Raw genomic sequence first — 23,788 nt, forward strand, 5'->3', positions numbered from 1 at the left:
CGGGCGCGAGCCGTGGCGGCGTTAACGGCCTCTCCCGCCGGCCGGCCGCCCCTAACGCCCTCCGCCCCGCGCCGCAGCGCTTTGTACCGTTGGCGGCGAGCGGCGGCTCCGAGCTTTGTCTCGGATCCCAGCGATGCGGGGCCGGGGACCTCTCTCTGGCCCTTGATTTTTACGAGCTGCATAATCCCGCTCTCCTCCCTGGCGCCGCGTGCCTTTTGAAATTCACGCACCTTCTTAACCGGGGACCCTGAGGAAAGAGGTTTGGTTTTGGATCAGCGAGAGGAGAACGTTAGAAAGACACTGTTAAGTGGAGCGGGCTTGGCAGGTGCACACAGACCACGCGTGTAAGAGAATTGCCGAGCTGCACGTCCTAGGTTAATTGTGAGATAGATGTAGTAAGCAGAGATTAGTAGTAACTGACCTTTCGTGTTTTGTATGTTGGAAAAACCCAAGTTAAAGGCCAGTCTTTATGTGGCTGACAGTTTGTGTGTAAATACGTAGAAACATTCGTGCTAATACAGAACTCATTGTTGTAGTATTAACGGTGAGATTTACGCAGTCTTTTCCAGTGACACATTTATTAACGACCGGGCTGAAGGTTTCTAGGTCCATTTAAGGGGGGAATGGTGATTATTTTCAATAACGGGATGCTGAAAGAATAGAAGCAATTCCAGGTAATTCCTAAAAAAAGGAATCGAGTGCAGTATCCCAAGGAATGAGGATTTGACGCGGGAGGCCGGGGACGGTGGGTTGAGACAGGGTCTCGCCCTATCGTTTGGGCTGGTCTTGACCTCACCATGTAGCCCGGGTTGGCCTCAAGCTTGCAGCAATTCCTCCTGCCTCAGCCTTCTCCCTACTGTGAGTGGAATAATAACAGGCGAGAATTTGTTTTTACTCCTGTTCTTAGAACCAGTTATTTGAATCTCTCTTCACAATGGAGCTGTTTTGTATGGGCTGGTGATTTTTTTTCTTTCTTTTTTTTTTTTGAGACAGGGTCTGTGTAGTTGCACCCTTGAACTCGGCGATCCTCCTGAGTACTGGGGTTACAGGTGGACACCACCACGCCATAGCTAGTGGCTTTTTATTTATTTATTTATTTATTTGGTCTTTTTGAGACAGGGTCTCACTATACACTTCGGGCTGGCCTTGAGCTCACTTTGTAGCCCAGGCTGGTCTCCAACTCACAGTCCTCCTGCCTCAGCCTCCCGAGTGCTGGGATTACAGGCATGAAGCACCACACCCAGCCTCTGGCTAGTGGCTTTTTAAATAAATAAAAACAAATGTAATTTTTCTGTTCCTGGCCACCAATCTAACCCTGCCTTTACATTTGCGAGACTTAAAAGTTCTTTGTCTTGATTTTTTTTTTCTTTTTTTTTTTGTCTTGATTTTCGAGTTAATGAAATTTCTTAGTTTTTTTTTTTTTTTGAAACAGGATCTCACTGTATAGCTCAGGCTGGCCTCCTGCTCAGCAGTCTTCCTGGCTCAGCCTCCCTAGTGTTGGGATTACAGGCGTCCTAAGTGCTTCTTGGACACCTGGGAATTAACTGTCCGCAAACCCTAGATTTATGTATTTCAGAAATTTATGTAGCTGAGTAAACTTAGTTTGAGAAAACATGTAAAGGATACAGGCTTTGATTGACAAGTTTTATGGCTTCTTGTGTGTAGCTTTCACTTGGAACAGTAACGAGAAAGAGTAACTGTGCAGCCTGGTGGTAACAGTGAACCACCACTGTGGCCCTAGAGGCTTAGGAGGTGGGAGGCAGAGGCAGGGAGATCACGAGTCTAGGAGTCTTGGGCCACTCTTGGGGCGGACATGGACATGGGTAGGCTTCTGAAAACAAAGAAATAGCAACAAGGTAAAAACCTACAGGTTAATCTGTAGATCTTAATATTTGACATTGTTTTTTCTGTTGTAGGTACTGGTATGCTCTCTTTACTTAAAAAGAGATTTTCAGTGAATTTTTTTTGGAGGGGTCATTTTGAGACAGGGTTTCACTGTGCAGTTCAGGCTGGCCTCACAGCAGTCCTCCTGCCTCAGGACTGTCGTGTGCTGGGATTGTAGGCATGTGTCATCCCCACTGGCTGTCTGTGAAGTCTTTATTCTAGACTTTGAGCTCTCTTGAGAGAAGAGCTGTACTCACCCAGGGCCTTCCTGCTGAGCTACATTCCTAGCCTACTTTTTTTTTTTTTATCTTGAGACAAGGTCTCCCTAAATTGCCCAAGCTGGAGTCAAACTTGGGTCCTCCTGCCTCAGTTTACCCAAGTGGTGGGATAGCATGTTTAGGCTACCTTGCCAGGCTGCTAAACCTGCTGGAAGAACATTTATTTATTTATTTATTTTTGTCTTTTTGAGACAGGGTCTCGCTATGCAGTTCAGGCTGACCTTGAGCTCACTTTGTAGCCCAGGCTGGTCTTGAACTCAACGACCCTCCTGCCTCAGCCTCCTGAGTGCTGGGATTACAAGCGTGCCCCACCATACCCAGCTGGAAGAAAATTTAATGTAGTAATGTGTTCTAGTGAGTTTGTTTCTCCCTGTAACAGGTCACTCCTGTATCTAGGAGTTTGGGTGAGGCTGTTTTCTACACTTAGGGTATAAGTCTCCTTGGATAAGGGTCTGTTATCCCCAACCCCTACTGGGGATTGAACCAGGCCGTCAGCACTGAGCTACACCCCTAGCCCTTTTATTTATATATTTTAATTCTTGAGACAAGGTCTATCCTAAGTTGCCTCCAGCTTTTCTGAGCGTGTGTGCCTCCACACTCAATTAGAGGGGGTCTTTATTTTTGATTTGCTAGAAATAATGTGCATATTCTTGTTACTCCTGTCACAGTGCCCCTCAAAATTCTCATTGTGTTTTACTTCTGCAGTGTAAGAATACCTTTGCTGAGAAATTGTATTGTGCTGCCACCACCAGGCAGTTTTTTATATCTTTTATTAGAGAAATGCTGTGAAATAGACTTTCTAGTCAGTTAACTTCATAATTGGCAAACAAGTTGTGAATTTATCATTATTTTGGGGAGGGCTCTATTGTCTTTTTGAGACAGGGTCTCAGTGATCGTTCAGGCTTGGCTTGAACTCTGAGCAGTCTTTCTGCCACAGCCTCTTAAGTGCTGGGATTGCAGATGTGTGCCACCATGCTGGGCTGATATTTTGATTTAAACTGGTTTATTAAGAGTGCTTTTACAGTGGTAGATGAGTGTTTAGGCTTTGAAATAATACACAGTTCTGTGTGTGTGTGTGTGTGTGTGTGTGTTTGTGTTTTTGAGACAGGGTCTCGATATTGCAACTCAGACTGGCCCTGCACTCATTTTGTAGCTTGAAAATACACAATAATAAGCGTTTTTATTTCTTTTCTTTTCTTTCTTTCTTTTTTTTTTTTTTTTTGTCTTTTTGAGACAGAGTCTCGCTATGCAGTTCAGGCTGGCCTTGAGCTCACCTTGTAGCCGAGACTGGCCTCGAACTCACAACGATCCTCCTGCCTCAGCCTCCCGAGTGCTGGGATTACAGGTGTGCGCCACCACACCTGGCTTCATTTCTTTTTAAATTTTTAAAATTTTAATTTTTGTGGTACTGGGAGTTGAACTCAGGCAGTACTGAGCTACGTCTACAGGTATCATCATCATTTTGGGGGGGATCTTTTTGAGACAGGGTCTTGCTATGCAATTCATTCTGTTCTGGAATTCACTTTGTAGCCCAGGCTGGCCTCAGACTTGCAGTGATCCTCCTGTCTTAGCCTCACTATTATTATTGTTATTATTTTGAGATGGCATCTTACTATGTAGTTGAGCTTAGCCTTGAACTTACTATGTGTCCCAGGGTGGCTTCTAACTTGGAGTTCTTCTGCCTCAGCCTCCTGAGTGTTAGAATTTCAGATAAAGCCACCAAGCCCAGCCGTTTGTCTTTTCAGGGAAACCACCCCCCCTGCTTTTTTTTCTGCTTTTGAACTGAGCTGTATCTCCAGCTTTTTATATTTTGAAACAGGGTTTTGCGCTCAGATCGGGCTGGACTCAAATGTGGGATCCTTTGCCTCAGCCTCCCATGCCCACCATCTCTGCTTTGGTTTTTGTTTTGTTTTTTAGGTTGGTCTTGCCATGTTATCTAGGCTGGCTTTGAACTTCTGGGCTCCACATTCTGCCTCAGCTTCCTGAGTAGCTGGAATTAGAGCCACATTCTGCATGTTTGGCCTTTGTTTTATTTTGTGGGGACACACACAGCCTTACAGTATAGTCCAAGCTGGTCTGGAGCTTCCTTTGTAGCCCAGGAGGGCCTTGAAGTCAGGATGTTCCTGCTTTAGCCTCTCAAGTGCTGGGGTTATGGGTGTGTCACCATGCCTGGTATGTTTTTGATGTGTTACGGAGGCAAAATATACTGAGATCACGTTGAAAAAGTTACCTGCCCTGAAAAATGGCTATGTTCATGACACCTAAGTGACTTCTGCATTATGTATTAAGTGTCTAGAACTGTGGGAAATAGAGTAGAAAAAAGTATGAGGAATTCCCCATGAGGGATTTCCAGTGCAGTTTGAGAAATAGGGTACCTACACTTGCCATAATTAATTAATGTCAAATAAGAACTATCACAGTTGCCAGGCCTGGGTGTGCACACTTGTAATCGTAGCACTCGGAGGCTGAAGCAGGAAGTTCTCTGCAAGTTCAAGGCCAGCATGGGCTATATAGGGAGTTCAAGTCCAACCTGCACTACAAAGTGGACCTTGTCTCAAAAAAAGGAGCTGTCATAGTAGGTGAAAAGGTTCAGTACCACATTGGTTACATTTCTTGGTTTTTTGTTTTGTTTTGGTCTTTTTGAGACAGGGTCTCACTATGCAGTTTAGGCCGGCCTTGAGCTCACTTTATAGCCCAGGCTGCCCTTTATCTCAATGATCCTCCTGCCTCAGCCTCCTGAGTGCTAAATTTACAGGTGTGTGCCACCACGCCCGGCTGAGATTTCTAATCTGGAAATCCCCAGTGAGGATGGTAGGCTGGCTGCAAATTCTCTTTGATCCTTATAGATGGCTGCTTATTGCGGCTTGCTGCTGGGCTTCCAAGAGGTACAGACCTAGGAGGATTCTAATAAATTGCCTTTGTTATTAGTGTTCGGGGTCAGAGTCCTCTCTACGGAAGGGACTTTAGAATTCACAGGAGGGGAGCTCACATGGGCAGCGACATCAAGGTGAATTTGTTTTTTTTTTGTTGTTTTTTCTTTGAGACAAGATCTCACTATGCAGTTCAGGCTGGCCTTGAGCTCACTTTGTAGCCCAGGCTAGTCTCGAACTGGCAACAATCTTCCTGCCTCAGCCTTCCGAGTGCTGGGATTACAGGTGTGTGCCACCACACCTGGCTACAAGGTGAATTTGGATTGTAGTTTTGTTTTAGGTTTGTGGTTCTTGGTGATTTGGTTGTTGAGACATTACAACTGGAAGTACTTATTTTTATGGTTTCTTTTGGGAGAGATCTTGAAAGTGGGTTTCCTTGTTTCTTCTGCTTCTTGTGTGTTACTTGTTACACTACTGCATTACAAGTCTTAGGTTTAACCATACATGTTGGCCAGAAGGGGCTTCTCCCCAGAGACTTCATGGTTCTGAGTATAGTGACAGTATCGCTGAGAGACAAAAGCAGGTGAAACAAACCAAAACCTGACCGCACCACCGCCCTGTGTAAGTAATGCCTGGCTGCTTGGCGGTGGCACTCATGGCCTCTGCTCTAGTGTTTCTTGGGTCCTGTGGTGTCAGGTGATGGGGCGGCTGCTGGAGTCCTGGGGAAGGGGCAGCTTGTTTCTCAGACCTGTGTTGCGGCGGATGCAGCCTGTAGCTTCTTGCACATAGTGTATGTATTCTTTTGTCACAAAGTGCTGCAAATCCTCTGCCCACTTCCTCCCCTCTGGACCACCTTCCTCTTTCCCACTGAGTGGAAATCAGAAACCAGGGGTTGGACATTGTGACCGGGAAGGCCCGGAGGGAGCAGGTCGCAGACAAAACAGCTGCCGCCTGTAGCTGAGAGGAGGAGAGGGTGTGGGTCTAGGCAGGCACAGGGCGGGGAACCGTGTGTGAGAGAGAAGCTGCTCTCGCTGGCATCTGGGAAGCAGAGCAGGGTTAGAGCCACAGAGAGGAGGGCACAGATCCAGTCCCCAAGGCACACCCTTGTGACCTGCCCACGCACTCCCAGAAGGGTGCTTTACTCCTCTAGGCACCTCAAGCAGATGAGTTGACGAATCAGAACTAGGAAGAGACAGAGCTGGGATTTCAGAGTCCTCTAGTTCTGAACCTTTGTGCTTTTTATTACTACTTAGATCTGCAACTTACTGTTGCGGTAGCTACAGTTACTGTGGCTCTAGAAACTTGTGACTACTTTGATGTAGTGCACTGGCCAACGCAGGTCATGTAGTAGAAGCCTGTTTGTTTGTTCACTGTGGTGCTGGGAATTGAACAGGCCCGTGCACATGCTGGGCAAGCAGTCTGCTGTTGAGCTCTACCCCCTAGCTTCTGGAACCCAGTTCAGTATTTTAATAGTTCAATCTGATTGTGATACTTGTGATCAGTGTATCCTTGCTGCTTTAAGGTAACTCATGGGCTTAGAAGGCCCTGACAGATCTGTTCTGTTCCTAGTCTCCTAGCTTTCTTTTTTTTTTTTTTTTTGCGGTACTGGGGATCAAACTCAGGACCTTGCGCTTGCCGGGCAGGCACTTGTACCACTAAGCTATATCCCCAGCCCGTCTCCTAGCTTCTTTTCCTCTTTTTAAAAAAATGTTTATTGGTACATTGTAAGTGCACATAATGATCACGTTTGTTGTAGGGAATTTATGCCTGTACATGATATACCTTGATTCTTTTTAGTTTTTGTAGGGGGGTACTGGGAATAGAACTGAGGACCTCCTTGCACTTAGCTGTATCCCTGCTCCCCTGCTTTTTCTTTCTCTTTTTTTTTTTCTCCTTGAGACAAGGTCTCACTGTGTAGCCTAGGCTTGCCTCAAACTCAGTGATCCGGCTTCTGGAGCACAGGGATTACAAGCATGCACTACCACACCTGGCGAGTTTTAGTGTTGTTTTTTTTTTTTAAATTTAAGAATCTCCACGGTGGTTGCAGCAGTCTGCACTCCCACCAACAGTGGAGAAAGGTTCCTTTTCCCCCACAGCCTCCCCATCTTTTGTTACTGGTTGATTTTTTGATAACAACCATTCTTTCTGGAGTGAGATGGAATCTCAGCATTGTTTTTTGTTTTGTTCCTTGCCCTTTCTTTCCCCTTCTTTTTCTTTTCTTTTCTCTTCTCTCTTTCTTTTGTTTTTTTTTTTTTTTGTTGTTGTTTTTTTGGGTTTTTCTCCGGTACCGGGAACCGAACTCACGGCCTTGCACTTGCCAGGCAGGTGCTTTTGCCGCTGAGCTAAGTCCCCAGCCCCTCTCTTCTCTCTTTCTGTCTTTCAGAGTTTGACTCACTCTGAGAAGTTTAGTGTCTATTTCTTTATTCAAAGATGAATAGCCAGGCGTGGTGGTGCATGCCTGTAATCCTAGCACTTGGGAGGCTGAGGCAGGAGGATCATTGCGAGTTCGAGACCAGCCTGGGCTACAGAGTGAGCTCAAGGCCAGCCTGAACTGCATAGCGAGACCCTGTCTCAAAAACACGCACACACAAAAAAAGAAATTTAGAAAAGAAAGATGAAGGTACAGTCATAGTGCGGTGTGGATGCTTTATAATACCATTTCTTTCTCCACAAGTGTTTTTATTCTATTTTTTTTTTTTTTTTTTGGTACTGGGAATTGAACTCAGGACCTTGTACTGGCCAGGCAGGCACTTGTGCCACTGAGCTATATCCCCGGCCCCGTCCACAAGTGTTTTTATATAAAAATACATAAGCAAAGGCAGAACACTGTCCTGTGGTCTCAGGTCCCAGACATGACACTGCCTTGATCACGTGCATGATACTGTGCTCTTGGCTAAGGTGCTGTGAGGCCCTGCTGCATATTGTGGGCCAGCTAGCTGGTCCTAGAGGACGCTTCCCACCCATGATTCATCAGAAAGTGGTAGTGATGTAGATGTTGCTAATGGGTGGTGTAGGATGAATCCCCTTGAATTTTGGGGTTAAGGAAACAAGTTAGGGGAGGACTTAAACCCAGGTGCAGCGATTTAAATTCTGACGAGCTGTGCACCTGTAATCCCAGCCCTCTGGAAGCTGAGGCAGGAGGGTCACTATGAGTTTGGGGCCAGCCTGGGCTACATAGTGAGAGCCTCCCCTCCCCTCCCCGCAAACGCATGAGAGCATGGGAAAGAGAATAGAATTTAAGAATAGACACGTCCACAGTTAATAACAGGTCATTTGTCTTTGATTGTAGACTACCCTCAAAGAAGCAAGGAAAGACTGCGCCTTTGTCTGCTGTGTAGAGCTGACACTGCTTCAGATGAATAAATAACTTGCCCAGGTTCACATGCCTGGCATCCAGGCACGCTAGGAGGCTGAGGCAGGAGAATGCAGCTCTCACCCAGCCTGAGCATTTTAGTGAGCCCAACCTCATCTCAAATTTAAAGGATTGGAGGAGTAGCTCAATGCAAAGGCCCTAGGTTTAGTCCCTAATACTGCAGTGAAAAAATGACCCGTTATCAACTATGGCTGTCTTTTTTTTTTTTCATGGAAAATGTTGAAAATAATTTCCAGTAAGGTACATTCAATAGCTTAATGTTAAAACCAAATACTTTGTTAGATACTTTTGGAGTCTTTGTCCATTTGTGCAATCAAAAATGATCTGTTGGTACAAATTTAGTAGCACTTGTTCCCCAAGCCTGCCTAGCTTTATTAAAGATACTTTTCATAGACAAATTCAGAATTGGGTCATAGGGAACTCATCCACCTGCAAAGCTTCCAGCAAGTAATTGAGCACTTGAGCTAAAGTTCAAACCTGTGTTATAATAAACTAACAGCAGCTGAAATTAGGCATAATTTTACTTATTTATGGCGGTACTGGAGATTGAACCCAGGGCCCTGGCCCTTTTGTTTGCTAAATTGCTAGGGACGCTGAACTTGTCCTGCTGCTTCAGCCTCCCGGAGTGTTGGGATTACAGGTGTGTGGTACCGCATCCAGCTCTCCATAGCCCTTTTAAAATACTAAACTTTGAGACAGGGTCTTGCTAAGTTGCTCAGGCTGGGCTCAGACTTTCCATCCTCTTGGCTCAGCCTCAGAGTACGGGTTTCAGCTGTGTGCCATGACACCAGCTCTTTCTGATTTCCAAGCTGCCTTTGACCTCCTGATCCTCCTGCTTCAGCCTGCTAGTGCTGAGGTTACAGACATGTCCTCTGCTTAAGTCTGCAGTTCAGCTTCCTACTGCAATGTTTCAGTGTTCTGTTTTTGTCATGTTTTTCAGTACTGTTACTTAGAAGGTTCACATGCAGATGATCCCCCAGTAGAACCTTTTACATTGTCGTTTGGGGTGTCTCCCCCTCTTTTTTTGGTCCTGGGCATTGAACCTGGGCCTTGGGCACACTAGGAAGTGCTCTGCTACCGAGCCTTTGAGATTTTGTTTTGGTCAGGGTCTTGCTGAGTGTCCTAGGCTGGCCTCTTGACCCTGTCTGGCGTTAAGGGTGTGTACCATTGTCTCTGGTTTTTGTCTGTTTGAGTACCGTAGCTACAAGTGAGTGTGTTTCTGTGTCATTCAGTTCAGTGGGCAGGTGCTTTGTGCTTATCCTTGCCTGCCTCCTGTCTCAGGGTAGCTGTGCGAGGTCTTGGGCCCAGAGCGCCTTCCATGGGGCCAGGCACGGTCATAGCCAGCAAGCGGTTAGTTTCCTGCTCTGTACTAACTGTGGAGATGTGTGTCACGGGGGTTTGCCAAACTGAATCTCCATAAACCGCTCAGGAGAAAGATCTACAGAACAACCCTGCTCGAGTCAGTGATGGGAAAACGGGGAAGGGGTTCATGCACTTTACCAGATCGAGATTGCCCACATTGAGTCCTCCATTTCCCTAACCCGCACAGGTTGCTGGGCCCCACACCTCCTTTCTGACCTAGTGTGAGTCCTGACCTAAGTCCCTGGTGTGATCTCAAAATGCGGATCTCTAACAGAGTGCCAGGTGCTGCTGCTGCTGTGGACAGAGGTCTGAGTCCACCTGGAGGCTTCTGCGTGTGTCCCACACCAGGGTTTGGAAACCGCTAGCCACTTCCTGTAATCCTTAAGGCAACTGGCTGGGTCATTTCCTTTTGCCTCTACTTTTGCAGATGGTTTTACTTTGGTCTTCATGTGCTGCTTTTAAAGCATTGAAATGGTCTAGGGCAGTGGTGGTGGACATATAGCATGCGTGCTGCAGCAGGCACACAGGGCCCTCGGTTAGGCGCGCCAGCCAGCTTGCCCCAGCAGCCGAGCATCGCGTGCTCAGGGGTGATTGCAGTGTTGGCACTTTGCGATGAATGAGTGGGTTTGGGGTGGCAGGTTGTGCACGGTCTCTAAAAGGTTCACCATCATTGGTCTGGGGAACCCGTAACGGACCCTCCCTCCCTTTCTCCTTTCCTGTATTTCCTCCTCCTTGCCTCCCGTCTCCCTCCCGCTCGCTCTCTGGGATGCTAGGCAAAGGCTTTGCCACTGAGCTGCATCTCTCATTCCTTACAGCATGCTTCCTCCAAGAAGTGAAACTGAACAGTAGTATGACCCTTCTCTTTGGTTTCTTGCTTCTTTATCTTTGATTGTTCTACAGATAGAGCTGCCAGTGTGGCTAAAGTTAATGGAAAATAAGAAGCTACTCCTTAGATCTGTAAGACAAGGACAGTGGTCAGTGTTGACCTGCAGTGATAGGTGCATGCCTGAGACCTAAGTTGGTGCCTGTGCCCTGGGCAGAGTGCTGCACTGCCCACACGGGTCTTTCGGACTGTGATCTAGGGCTATACTCTCTGTTCATTTACTACAAAAATGTGTTAGTCTTATACTTTGACGACCGGCTTTCTAATGTAGCTTTATGGTCCTCTGTCTCGCAGGTATTTCATGCATGGGGTTTGTAAGGAAGGAGATAACTGTCGCTACTCACATGACCTCTCCGACAGTCCCTATGGTGTAGTGTGCAAGTATTTCCAGCGAGGTTACTGTGTGTATGGAGACCGCTGCAGGTAAGAATCAATTTATAAATTCGTTTCGGACACTGGGCGGGGTGATGCAAGCCTGTAATCTCATCAGTCAGGAGGCTGAGGCAGGAGGATCTTTGTGAGTTTGAGGTCCGCCTGGGCTTCATAAGGAGTTCAAGGCCAGCCTGAACTGCATGGCAAGACCTTGTCTCAAAAAGCAAACAAACAAATAAACAAAAACCATTTCTGGTGAGGGTGGTGAGAGAAACAGTAAAATACGTAATGTTAATAGGTTTATACATGATAGGTTAAAGACATTTAACACTTTTGGGCTGAAAGTGTAGCTGTGTGGTAGGACACTTGCCTGGCATACTCTGGGCCCCTAGCTTTATCCACAGCAGTGTAAAAATAATTACTTACCTGGGTATGGTAGCGCATGCCTGTACTCCCAGCACTCTGAAGGCTGAGGCAGGAAGATCATTGGGAGTTCGAACTGCATGGTGAGACCCTGTCTTAAAAAGAAGAGTTAGCACCAGGCGTGGTGGCGCACACCTGTACTCCCAGCACTTGGGAAGCTGAGGCAGGAGGATCGTTGCGAGTTCGAGATGAGCCTGGGCTACAAAGTGCGCTCAAGGCCAGCCTGAACTGCATAGCAAGACCCTGTCTCAAAAAAGTAAAAAAGAAAAAAAAAAGTTAATGCTTTGAGAAGTGCTCCTTAGGAGTGGCAGTACACGGACAGCACTGTATCCTGCAGAGAAAGTATTCCGTGTTTTGAATTAATTATGTATTTTTGTTAGTACAGGTTTGCAGTACATACTGTGATGACATTTATTGTGGGGAGTTTGTACATGTACACAACACGTCTTAGTACTTTTTGTCCTCTTCACCTCCTGTCCCTTCCTGCTCCCTCCAACTCGTCATCCCCTTTCCATTTGCAAAGGTCAAAACGGTCCTAAATCTGGGCCTGGCGTGGTGGTGGATTCTGTAATCCCAGCACTGGGGAGGTGAGGCAGGGTTGCAGGAACTTGGAGACCAACCTGAATTACATAGCACGATCCTACCTCAAAGAAGAAACAACAAAAAATCTAGTTCTAAATTACCTGGCTATGGTGGTCTGACCCCCACATTTATGGAGGCTGAGGCCCACATCTTGGATTACTGAGGATTACAGCTTGAAAGACTATATAATAAAGACTATGTTTTGTTTTGTTTTGTTTCTTTTTGAGACAGGGTCTCGATATGCAGTTCAGACTAGCCTTGAGCTCACTTTGTAACCCAGGCTTGTCCCAAACTCACAACGATCCTCCTGCCTCAGCCTCCCAAGTGCTGGGATTACAGGAGTGCACCACCACGCCCAGCCATAAGACCCTGTCTTAACTCTGTCACTACCAGCCCTGCGTTAGTGCCTGAGGAGTGGTTTCTTTTGCACACTTTCGGGATGGACTGTAGTGAAGGTATCCTTTTCAAAGGTCTGACCTGTGTATTTGAGTAAACTGGACTGGTTTCAGTGAGCTAGGGGGATAGAATAGAGTCCCAGGAATTTGCAGTGAGTTAGGTTACTTTTTTTTTTCTGTGCTGTTGATTATAAACCGGTAACTTCATGCTTGATAGCCTCTTCTGCTGAGCTGAACCCCCAATTACAAAGTTACTAGTTAGTTGTAGGTTTGGTTGATTCATCCACATTGGGAAACAAAACAAAAGTTGAGGAGCAGTTGCCACCTTAGGGAAGATGCTTTTGGTGCCTGTCACAGGGTGTTAGGGAAGTAAGAGGAGTGTCTCCCCACCATTTGAATTGTGCCACAGTCCTGTTAAGGCCCAATTTGTCAGTTACGGTTTCTGTTTAGAAGTTGTGGCACGGGTTTGCTTGCTTACCTTTCCAGTGTAGAAGGTACGTGTGTGTCTAGGGGTGTTAGTAACCTGTTGGTGTTTAACTGCCCCAGAGTGCAGCAGGTGAGAGCAGCAAGCATTAGTGGGGTATGGTGGCGCACGCCTGTAAGCAGCCTGAGGCGGAGGGAGCCGCCATGGCTTTGGGGCTAGCCTGGACTACATAGTGAGACCCCGTCTCAAACAACAGAAACAAACCCAGCAAGTACTTCTGGTCTCACAGGTTCTGGGGGTCTGGAACCCAGGAGTGGCTTAGCTGAGTGGCCCTATCTCAGACTCAGAGGGTGGCCATCGGCGTTTGTGGCCAGGGCGGCAGCCAAGAGAGTTTGATGGGGCTGGGCCCTGTGGCTCGTGCTATGGCTGGTAGCAGGAGACCCCAGGTCCTCCACAGAAAGCCTCTCCACAGGCCACTGTGGGGTCCAGCTAGCTTGGCGCCAGCCTTCCCTGGAGCCAGCAGCTTAAGAGGGGACGGACCTAAGCTCACAGTCATGTGCTGTCCAGCCCACATCCAGGGGACAGGAGTTGGTTCCGCCTTCGGAAGAGAGGCATGTGCCGAGTTTGGGATGTACTTTAAACCACTACCTAGGTAAGCCTCTGGCAGTGTCATAACCAGTGTTAGTGTCATGTTAGAAAAACTTGGAAGCTGTTGGGGTCAAATACTTAGTGAAAGGTATGAATTGTTGATGGATGAGATGGTGAGGTTAAGTCATCCATTGGGTGGGGCAGAAGGTCTTTTTGGCTCACTGGAAGCTCAGAAATGGATCCCTGGATTTCTAAGCATAGAGATTACTTTGCAGTTAGTATTACAGGAGAAACGTGGGTGTAGTGGTGCACACCTATAATCCAGCAATCAGGGAGGCTGAGGTGGGAGGATCACAAGTTCAAGCCCAGCCTGGGTAATTTTGGCCGCTTGGAAAGATCCTGTCTCAAAATTTAAAAAAAGGCTGGAGGTGCAGTACAGTGTGAAGGCCCTAGGTTCAGTGCTCGTTCTGCAAAGGGCAGGGGCGGGTGGCAGTGCCCCATCCCATGCCAAATAAGCAGGTCTTTGTTGTGGGAAATTTGTGCAGGGTTTGCAGGCTGGGCTGATTGTGGGAAGCTGGGTTCCTGGGGCTGTTACTGCCAACGATGACTAGGAAAGGAAGTGAACTGGTGAGCGACAAGCCCAGTCCTCTGCAGACAGTTGTAGAGGGTGGACTGCTGTGAGACAGCTGGAGCTACAGATAGTCCTGAGGGCCCATCTGGTCTGGATAGGCAGAGTGAATGAGAAACTGGAGTCACTACTGCGGAAAGTCTGTGGGAGTAAAGATCAGTGCTCTACCAGCTGGTTTTTCGGGTAGTTTTGCAGGTGCCCTGTGACACCATTTTCTCCTAGTCACTGAGTGTGGAAGCCTGTCTTTTTTGGTTGGTTGGTTGATTGAGAGAGGAGACACAAGATCTTGGTATGTTGTTCAGGCTGTCCTTCAACTCACTTTGTGGCCCAGGCTGACTTGGAACATCCTCCTGCCTCAGCCTCTTGAGTGCTGGGATTATAGGCATTTACCATTAATACTGCCTTTTAGTTCTTTTTGCGGGGGGGCACCAAGAATTGAACTTAGGACCTTGCACTTTCTAGGTAGGCACTGCCACTGAGCTAAATCCCAGCCCCCCTGAGTTCTTTTTAAAACTTTTCCTAAGACTTGGGTGAGGACAGTGCTAGAGATAGAACCTAAGGCCTCATTCATGCTAAGCAAACACTCTACCTTGAGCTATGCCCACCCCAACGGACAATCTTTGGTGTTGTAGGTGTTTTATGTGTGTTTTTGGGTGGGGGTTGGTTATAAACGAGATGCATATAACACAGCTGACCATGCTTAGTACTGCTTTACTGTGTGATTGCTGGATACATACACCCCGTGGCTAAAGCACGGTTTACACTTATTCCACACGTAATAGTTTCTGTGTCTGAATGCCGCTCTGTAAAAGGCTGAAAAGCTGAGCGTTTCCTGAGTCCGCAAGTTGCTCCTCGAGGGAAGTAGTTTTCCATGCCGTCTTCAGCGGAGGATTAATGGTGTACTGATGCAGAAGGGAGGAGAGAGTGGAGAGAGTGAAGCAGGGACTCAGGGAGTGGCTCTGGGAAGGAAAACGCAGATGGCATATTTTGTAAATCCAGTCTGCCTTTCACCATCGGCAGTGTGGGATGTGTTTGCTACGGCGCTCCTTACCTTGCTCTGATCAGTCAGCGAGTGACTGAAGCGTTACAGTGGTCTGCAGCCTGCAGACCACACGCCGTCAGAGGTGCTTGTGTAAGTGCCTATGTCTTTGGTACTGCAGATGCTGGCAGAGTTCGGTGGTTGTGACACTGACTCTGAGCTACAAAGCCTAAAATGTGCACTTGTTTCTTTTTGTCCTTATTTTTGGGGGTGTGGCGATACTGGGACTGAACCCAGGGCGCGCTGCGCTCCATCTGCAGCCCTTTCACAGTTTCCCACATAGCTCATGGCCACCTGGAAGCCGAGAAGTCCAAGGAGTGTCGGTGAGCGTGTGTGATGGACAGTAACCGCGGTTCCATTTTTGCAGATATGAGCACAGCAAGCCATTGAAACAGGAAGAAGCAGCTGCTACAGATCTAACCGCAAAACCATCCCTTGCCGCTGCCTCAAGTCTCTCCTCCGTCGCCGGGCCCCTTGTGGAGATGAATGCGGGAGAGGCTGAGTCGAGAAACGCGAGTTTGCCCGCCGTGGGTGCCGGGTCCGAGGATTGGGTGAACGCCATTGAGTTTGTGCCCGGGCAGCCCTACTGCGGCCGCGGTGAGTATCTACAGAGTGCGCCAAAGGCAACGCCGGGGCCGGGCAGCGGCCCGAGGAGCTGAGCACCGCGGCGTCCTTCCCGGCCCCCAGACGCAGCCTGCTCCTAGCGCTTGAAGTTGGCTCACCTGAGATGGAGGCAGAGCAGCTATGTGAACCCTGGTAGCCACGAATTCAGGATGTTTTTAAAACTGAAGCCTCTCTGTAACTAGTACTTCTAAGATTAAAGTTCAGTTCCTCAAGAATTACAGAAACGTTCTTTTTTTTCAAACCCAGTCTTGGAAATGTCAGCCTTAGAGAAAAGTCATGTCTTCCAAGAGAGTAGTTCAGTGGACTTGGAAGTTCGATCGCAGTTCTCCCTTGGTCTTGCTCAGTTAAGCTCTCAGTCCCTTAGAGTTTGTGTATCTCCTCACCTCTTGGCCCTCACCCCTCTCACACATTTGCAGCCGCCCCTGCCTGCTCCGAGACCCCCGTGCAGGGCCCGGTGCCCAAGGCGGAGTCTGAGAAGGAGACAGCTTCGGTGGATGCCAAAAAGCAGCTCTGCCCTTACGCTGCCGTGGGGGAGTGCCGCTACGGGGAGAACTGCGTGTACCTGCACGGTGACGTCTGCGACATGTGCGGGCTGCAGGTCCTGCACCCGGTGGACACAGCCCAGAGGTCCCAGCACATAAAAGTAAGTCTCGGGCAGCAGAGTGTACTGTGGGGAGTGGGCTTTGTCCTTTCTCAGTGCTGCTGCACTTCAGACAAACACGTGAATGCTAGCATTCTTAGAAGCCAAGGCAAGAGAAATCGAAAGCTTGAGGCCAGCCCAGGCTATTTATTTTTTTCTTTTTCTTTTTCTTCTTTCTTTCTTTCTTTTTTTTTTTTTTTTGGGTACTGGGACTTGAACTCAGGATCTTGCTCTTACTAGGCAGGCACTCTGCCATGGAGCTATACCCCTGGCCCAGCCCAGGCAATTTAGTGAGTTAGTTTAAAAAAAAAAAAAAAAAAAAAAAGTGCCAGGGATATAGCTCAGCACAGAGTCCCTAGATTGAGTTCTAAGTGCCACTAAATAAAATAAATAAATTTTTCTTTTTTGCTATTATCATTTTGTGGTACTGTGGATTAAATCCCCAGCCTACTTTCACAATCTCGAAAAAGAAACCCCATACTCACTAGCAGTCTAGTCCAGTCTTAACCTTCTGGTGCAAGGGTTCCACTTTGTCCTGCTGCCAGGGGTGGGGGTTTCCTGTTGGGAGTGTCACAGTGTGTAGGCTTTGGGGACAGGCGCCTAGCATAGGCCTGATGTTTCTAAGGTTCTGCATGTTACGCATTTCAGTGAGATGGAACCCAGGGGTGCTGTACCACTGAGCTACATCCCTGATCCTTCCTGTGTATGTAGAGTGAGTGTGTGTGTGTGTGTGTGTGTGTGTGTGTGTGTTTTGTTTTTTTTTTTTTTGAGAGACTGGGTCTCACTGTGCAGTTCAGGCTGGTCTTGCTCACTTTGAATTCCAGGCTAGCCTCAGACTCACAACAATCCTCTTGCCTCAACCTTCCCAGTGCTGGGCTTATAGGCATGCACCACCACACCCATCTTGTATATTTTATTTTGAGAGAGGGTTTTGCTGAGTTAGTTGTCTAGGTTGCCTAAAACAAGGAATTTTGCCCTGGCATCTGGGGTCGTGGGTGTGTACCGCCACATCCAGGCTGTGGCATATGTTTTCTCTGTTAGTTCATGGACATTTGGAGTGTTTTACCTTTGGGCTATTATGAACAGTGATACTATGAACATTTGTGTAAAAGTGTTTGGACATGTCTTTATCTCAGACAAATCCTTAGGAATGGAATTGCTGTGTTTTTTTGTGGGGTGTGTTTTGGATTTTTTGTTTTGTTTTGTTTTTATCTTTTTGAGACAGGGTCTCACTGTGCAGTTCAGGCTGACCTTAAGCTCACTTTGTAGCCCAAACTGGTCTTGAACCCTCAATGATCCTCCTGCCTCAGCCTCCCAAGTGCTGGGATTACAGGCGTGCGCCACCATGTCCAGTGGAATTGCTGTGTTAAATGGAGCTCTGCTTAATTTTTGTGGTACGAGGAATTGAACCCTAGCCTTTGTACTGAGGTACACCTCCAGCCCCATTTATTTATTTGTTTGTTTGTTTATGTTTTACACTAAGGTACAGCCCTACTCCCTTTTTACATTTATTTTAAGATGAGGTCTTGCTGCTAAGTTGGTAAACTGCCCAGGCTGGGCTTCAACTTGGGATCCTACTGCCTCAGCCTCCCAGATAGATGGCTGGAATTACAGGCATGCAAAGCCATGTAATTTGCTTTATTTCCTTTTTTGAGACAAGATCTCCATATGTAGCCTAGGGTGGTCTTGAGCTCATTTCTCCTGCTTCAGCCTTCTGAGTGCTGAAAGTACAGACTTACACCATTGCATCCAACTTTATAGGTGGCTTTTCTATTGCTTTTTTGCGTTTTCTATTTCCTGTAAGCATACTTAGTACAGATTAAAGTGTGTGGTGCCTACACAGACACTTGAACGGAATGTCATAGCAGGGTGTTTCACCCCGCTCGCCCACACCCTAAGTATATGTCATACAGTGAATGGACAGCAGGTGTGTACCCATGCAGTGGATAGAAAGGAGACAGCTGTCTGCTACACCCACAGTAACCTTAAAAACTTGCTGTGTGAACAAAGTGGGTTACAGCAGCCGTAGGGCTGGCAAGTCCTCACATTCGTGGTTTCCCAGGTCTGGGAATTTTGTGGCAGGTGTAATTGCTAGTGGGTATGCAGTTTCTTCGGAGTGTAGGGGTGATGAAAACATTCTAATGTTAACTATCGTAATGGTTGCACAGTTTCTGTTTGTTTATGTCTTTTTGAGATAGGGTCTCACTGTACAGTTCAAGCTGGTTTTAAACTCACTATGCAGTCCAGGCTGACTTCGAACTTGCAGTGATCCTCCTACCTCTGCCTCCCAAGTGCTGGGATTACAGGCATGCGCCACCATGCACTCGTATAATCCCAGCAAAAAATAAATAAAACTGTGCCTTGCACAGTTTTTAATATACTAAAATTATTTAATTGCATACTCCAGTGGGCTGTGTGTGCGCACACACGCGAGAGAGAGAGTTACCACAGTCAGGCTGTAAGTTGTGTTAAAGGCATCTGAGTGGTGGTGGCTCTTGCCTAGCAAGCATGAGGCGGCTCTGGCCTTCATTCCCAGGACTGTAAACAAATATATAAATGAAAAAACAAAAAAGGCCCGTGAAAATGGTGTGCCTAGCCCATAATTGTCAGCTAATAAATGTTAGTTTCTTTTACTTTTTTTAGTTTTTGTTTTGGTTTTTTGATATAGTGTCTCATACATAGTTCAGGCTGGACCATGTGCTGGGGTTATAGGCATGTGCCAAAATGCTGGGTTCCTTTACCCTGTCTTCTCACAGATTTTAAATTACATCCTTAATTCTATTTCTTTTTTTTTTTTTTTTGCCGTACCGGGAATTGAACTCACGACCTTGCGCTTGCCAGGCAAGCGCTTAGGCCGCTGAGATATATCCCTAGCCCCCTTAATTCTAATTATATTCTCCATCTGAAAAACAGAAATTTGACATACTTAGCGTGGAACACTGTCTTTAGTGTGCAAGCTTAAAGTGGGTAAGTTTTTCCAGCATTCAGGAAGCTGAGATAGGAGGATTGCCATGAGTTTGAGGCCAGCCTGCACTAAAAAATAAATAAAGTGGGTGAGTTTTTAATCGGTGAATTTACATCTTTACTCTCTTGATGTTACATTATTGTAAAGTCCCATAGTGCCTTTGGGCCTGTGTTCCCTTTCCAAGTCAGACTGAGAACAGGGTCTTTGTAGTTGAGCCATGAACCGTGGAGTTGGCATCTCCAAGGGTCCAGTGCCTGACCTCCTTGTGCTCTCCCCTCTTGCAGTCTTGCATCGAGGCCCACGAGAAGGACATGGAGCTGTCCTTTGCCGTGCAGCGCAGCAAGGACATGGTGTGTGGCATCTGCATGGAGGTGGTGTATGAGAAAGCCAACCCCAGCGAGCGCCGCTTCGGAATCCTGTCCAACTGCAGCCACACCTACTGTCTCAAGTGTATTCGCAAGTGGAGGAGTGCTAAGCAATTTGAGAGCAAGATCATAAAGTGAGACTCCTCCCCAATCTCCATTTGTGCTTTCTATTTTGGGGAAGAATGTAGTATCTCGTGCCAACTTTCAACCAGATGGACCGCATTTAAATGCATGCATTTTATGTTGACACTGGGTATTCTTCTAATTGGGATTCCTTCTGTGTATCTTGCTAGCTGGTAAGGTAGTCGGTCTCTACTTAATTTGAACGAGAAAGCCCTGTGTATCAGTTAGTAGGTTTTTGTGCTTTTTCTGAGGAGATGTGTTTAATGGATTAGCCAGTTTAGGCTCCATGGAGAAACTAGCTCTGAATGTGTGTTTCCTGACATTTGACATCACTTTCGTATTTCATTCATTAAGCTAGCCAATAATCCACCATCCTTAAAGATTGTTCTCATAACTGAACAAAAGCTACGTAACCTAAACAGAGCAAAGTTACAAGAAATAAATTTATTTCAACGAAAGAAAAAGGAGTCTGTGTGAAATGTCTTCTTTTGTTGTTTTTAAGTTACTATTTTTTAAAAAATGAACTTTTTTAAAGTTACTATTTTTTTAAAAATGAACTGGCTAGCTACTGAGCTGAACCTGTGAAGGCATTTGTCCTGCCTCACGGGCCGGTGCGGGACAGGGTGACCCCATCAGGCAGTGCCCACGGCCTCGGCCCAGGTGCTAAGCCAGGGAGCACACCGGGGTGTGTCCTTGTCCCCTGGCAGGGGTGAGCACTGCAGCCTGTTCATTGTTTCCCAGGTCCTGCCCCGAATGCCGGATCACATCTAACTTTGTCATTCCAAGTGAGTACTGGGTGGAGGAGAAAGAAGAGAAGCAGAAACTCATTCAGAAATACAAGGAGGCAATGAGGTATGAGCACTGCAGCCTTTCTCAAGCCGAGAGCCCAGCAGCCTGGGTTCACTTTGGAAAGAACAGTGCTGCATTACACACTCCTACCTCCTTCCTACCCTTTCTTTAACTCCCCAGTGCGGTCTCTTGTCACCCCGATACCACTTGCCTGCCCGATTTACAGCTTGCTGTAACACAGTCCTTGGGGTGCATGCCAAGGGACTGCGTTACAATCACACCTGTATGGCGGTCGTCAAAGCCTGCTCATGGGCTCTGCCTCACCCGAGTCTGAGTCCATGTCGTAGTTGTCCTTTGTTAATTCTTGTGTGTTGGCTTTCTAGAAGGGTTGCGCTCTGCTGGATCTGCGGTGCTAGAGCTGGTAAACAGCATAGACTTGAACCAAGTTGGTTTCTAGCGTCTCGTGTGTTAGCGCATCCCTTGACGAGCACATACCTTGGGAGGGCTGTGTGCAGGCACCTGCCTCTGTCCCCTGCCATGTAACACACCCCGGGTGATAGTCCCCGACAGACCTGAAGTCCACTGTGAATAAGGGCTGCGATATTTTCCTTTCCAGCAACAAGGCATGCAGGTATTTTGATGAAGGCCGTGGGAGCTGCCCATTTGGAGGGAACTGTTTTTACAAGCATGCGTACCCTGATGGCCGTAGAGAGGAGCCACAGAGACAGAAAGTGGGAACATCAAGCAGATACCGGGTAACTCTCACTGTTTTCTTAAAGGAGGGGACTGCCACGCTGTCAGATGAGTCATACACATGTTGCGGGAGCGGCACGTGACGGTTAGCACTCAGGTCTGGGAGCGAGCGAGGCTAGAGAGGCCCCAAGGAGGAAAGAGCTCGGCACCCGGGAGGGGTAGCAGATAGCAGGACAGGAGGAATCGCGAGCACAAAGCCCCAGCCTCGCCAGCCCGCAGCGAGCCACCCAGGGGAGGCATTGGTCGGGTGGAGCCAGAAACCTGAAGTCTGGACGCTTTGCCTTGTAAGTGCCAGAATAGAAGACTCTACCCGGCAGTGCTACCCCTATCACGGCCTTGTTTCTTACAGGCCCAACGGAGGAACCACTTCTGGGAGCTCATTGAGGAAAGAGAGAACAGCAGTCCCTTTGACAACGACGAAGAGGAGGTTGTCACCTTTGAGCTGGGCGAGATGTTGCTTATGCTTTTGGCTGCAGGTGGGGACGACGAGCTGACTGACTCTGAGGACGAGTGGGACTTGTATCACGATGAGCTGGAAGACTTTTATGACTTGGACCTATAGCGGCTTTGCATGGCGAGGGAACGGCCTGCCGAGCCTCAGACAGTAGCTGTCCCCTGTGCCGTGTGGCGGTGTGCGGCTCTCCTAGGCAGGCCTTACTCCGGGTGCTGTCGTGACCACTTACCAGGGCCTGCTTTCCACCCCACTTCCCCAAGAGTGTGTCGTTTTCTCTGTTTCAAAAAGTTACAAAAATAAATCTTCAAGTTAGTTTTTTTTGTAACATCTATTTAACTGTCAGACAGTTAGCGTAGGTTTGTTGCGTCACCTGTTTTTGGCCTGGTTGTGTTTATGGACTTTCCACACTCATGTCAAGGCTCCCAGGTTCAAATGGAAAAGCACCGGCCGTGCTTGGTGGTCCAAGAGTAGGGTGACGGGTGAAGGGGCCTGAGCTGGCGAGTAAGTAGCCTTCTGTTCTGGATGTAGCAGTGGGTCCTCTGCTGCGGGGAGACCCGCACGTCTGTGTTTGTGTCTGTTCCTCCCTTGTGACCCCCGCCCCGTGAGGTTGTCCTGTGGTTTTTGGCCTCTTGTTTCGTTGCACACACGGATACTACCGGGCAGCTAGAACCAGGTGTTAGTGTGAGCTTAGCGTGATAGGAGCACCTTGGACAGGCGCGTGGCATCGGTGGCATCCATCAGTGCAGGGTTGGCAGTGGACACCCACGGTCCGGAGAAAAGGTGTGTGAGCATGAGCAGGCGTGCAGGGAGCTTCCGCCCCTGCACAGATGCAGTATTCTTAGGGTTAGTGGACAGACTTGGTTTCGTGGTGTCAGCCCCTTGTTGCCCATAGATCTGAAAAGACAAAGCCGCGAATGGTAGTTAATGTAACCAGGCTAGCTGTCTAGTTAGCGGTCGGTTAGCCAGGGAGGTTAGTGACCCAGTTATCCCATCCACCAGTACCCACTGGCGCTTGGCTGTGGTGTTGGGTTTCGTGTTTCATGGTCTCGCCTTTCTGGTCCAGGCACTTTTGGAACAAGCTTTGTCCTGGTCGAGGGCTTCTGCTGCAGGAGTTGTTTTGGTGGGTGTTGCCCCGGTCCACCCCAGCGCTGTGCAGGTGGGCAGGCGGATGGACGGCCATACTCCCCCGACAGGGTGTGCCATAGTGTTGTAACTGGTTGGCAGCAATAAGTCACACTTCCTCTGCGGGGGAGGGAAGGGGATTCTCGAGACAAGCTAAGCTACCCACTTGTTAGAGTTCCTCCCTGGCAAGTTCATCAGTTTCCTGAAAATAACTTGGGAAATGTTCCTGATTGGTCCATCTACTGCTCTGATTCCTCGGACCCCACCCATTCTTTCACTTTAAGAAAAAACAAGTTAATTGTTGGCAGAGGTCTCTGTATTTTACAGCTGCCCTTTTGTAAGAAGCACTTTTCCCAAATAAACAATTTTAAAAACTTGTCTGTCTGTTTTGCATAAGCTGAAGCATGCACATGTCAAAGAAGAGTAATGTTTTTCTCATGAACTCTTCAGTCGTTCCTTGGTTGGCATTTCTCTGGTTTCCAGTTGTTGAGAAAAATGACGTCTTTTGCAAGGCTTGCTACCTGCTGAGAAATGTCCAAGAGACTTGGGGGGAACCTTACCCTGTTCTCTGTTCCCAGCTGTTGTTTCAGAATCTGCAAGACCAACTCCAGGCCGCCTTCCTGGGCAGAAGGCACTACCAGCTTTCTGGTACCATGTGCTCCTAAATTGGTCAGGTGTAGGTTAAAACATTTTGAAAGAGTATTTTTCTTAGTAACTGAACTGCTTTTTTGAGACAGGTCTTGCTTATTGTTCAGACTCAGTTTGAACTCACTATGTAGGCCAGACTGCCTCATACTCGCATCGATCCTCCTGCCTCAGCCTCCAGAGTGTTGGGATTATTATAGGCATGCA

General features: G+C 47.7%; 1 protein-coding gene across 2 annotated transcripts; it reads left to right on the plus strand.

The window, feature by feature from the left end:
• Positions 1–23,313, plus strand: Mkrn1 (makorin ring finger protein 1). Of its 2 annotated transcripts, none has more exons than XM_013504989.1 (8): positions 1–344; positions 10,945–11,073; positions 15,469–15,698; positions 16,142–16,368; positions 19,615–19,829; positions 20,560–20,670; positions 21,224–21,362; positions 21,710–23,313. In XM_013504989.1, the coding sequence occupies exons 2-8, from the start codon at positions 10,952–10,954 to the stop codon at positions 21,920–21,922; spliced, it is 1,257 nt and encodes a 418-aa protein (XP_013360443.1). In that variant the 5' UTR covers positions 1–344; positions 10,945–10,951; the 3' UTR covers positions 21,923–23,313. The 2 variants fall into 2 exon arrangements, with proteins under 2 accessions (XP_013360443.1, XP_013360444.1); XM_013504990.1 differs by having other exon boundaries at positions 31–259.
• Positions 23,314–23,788: the final 475 nt, after the last annotated feature.

The sequence above is a fragment of the Chinchilla lanigera genome, unplaced genomic scaffold (genome assembly GCF_000276665.1).
Source record: "Chinchilla lanigera isolate Chin_1 unplaced genomic scaffold, ChiLan1.0 scaffold00093, whole genome shotgun sequence".
NCBI lineage: Eukaryota > Metazoa > Chordata > Mammalia > Rodentia > Chinchillidae > Chinchilla > Chinchilla lanigera.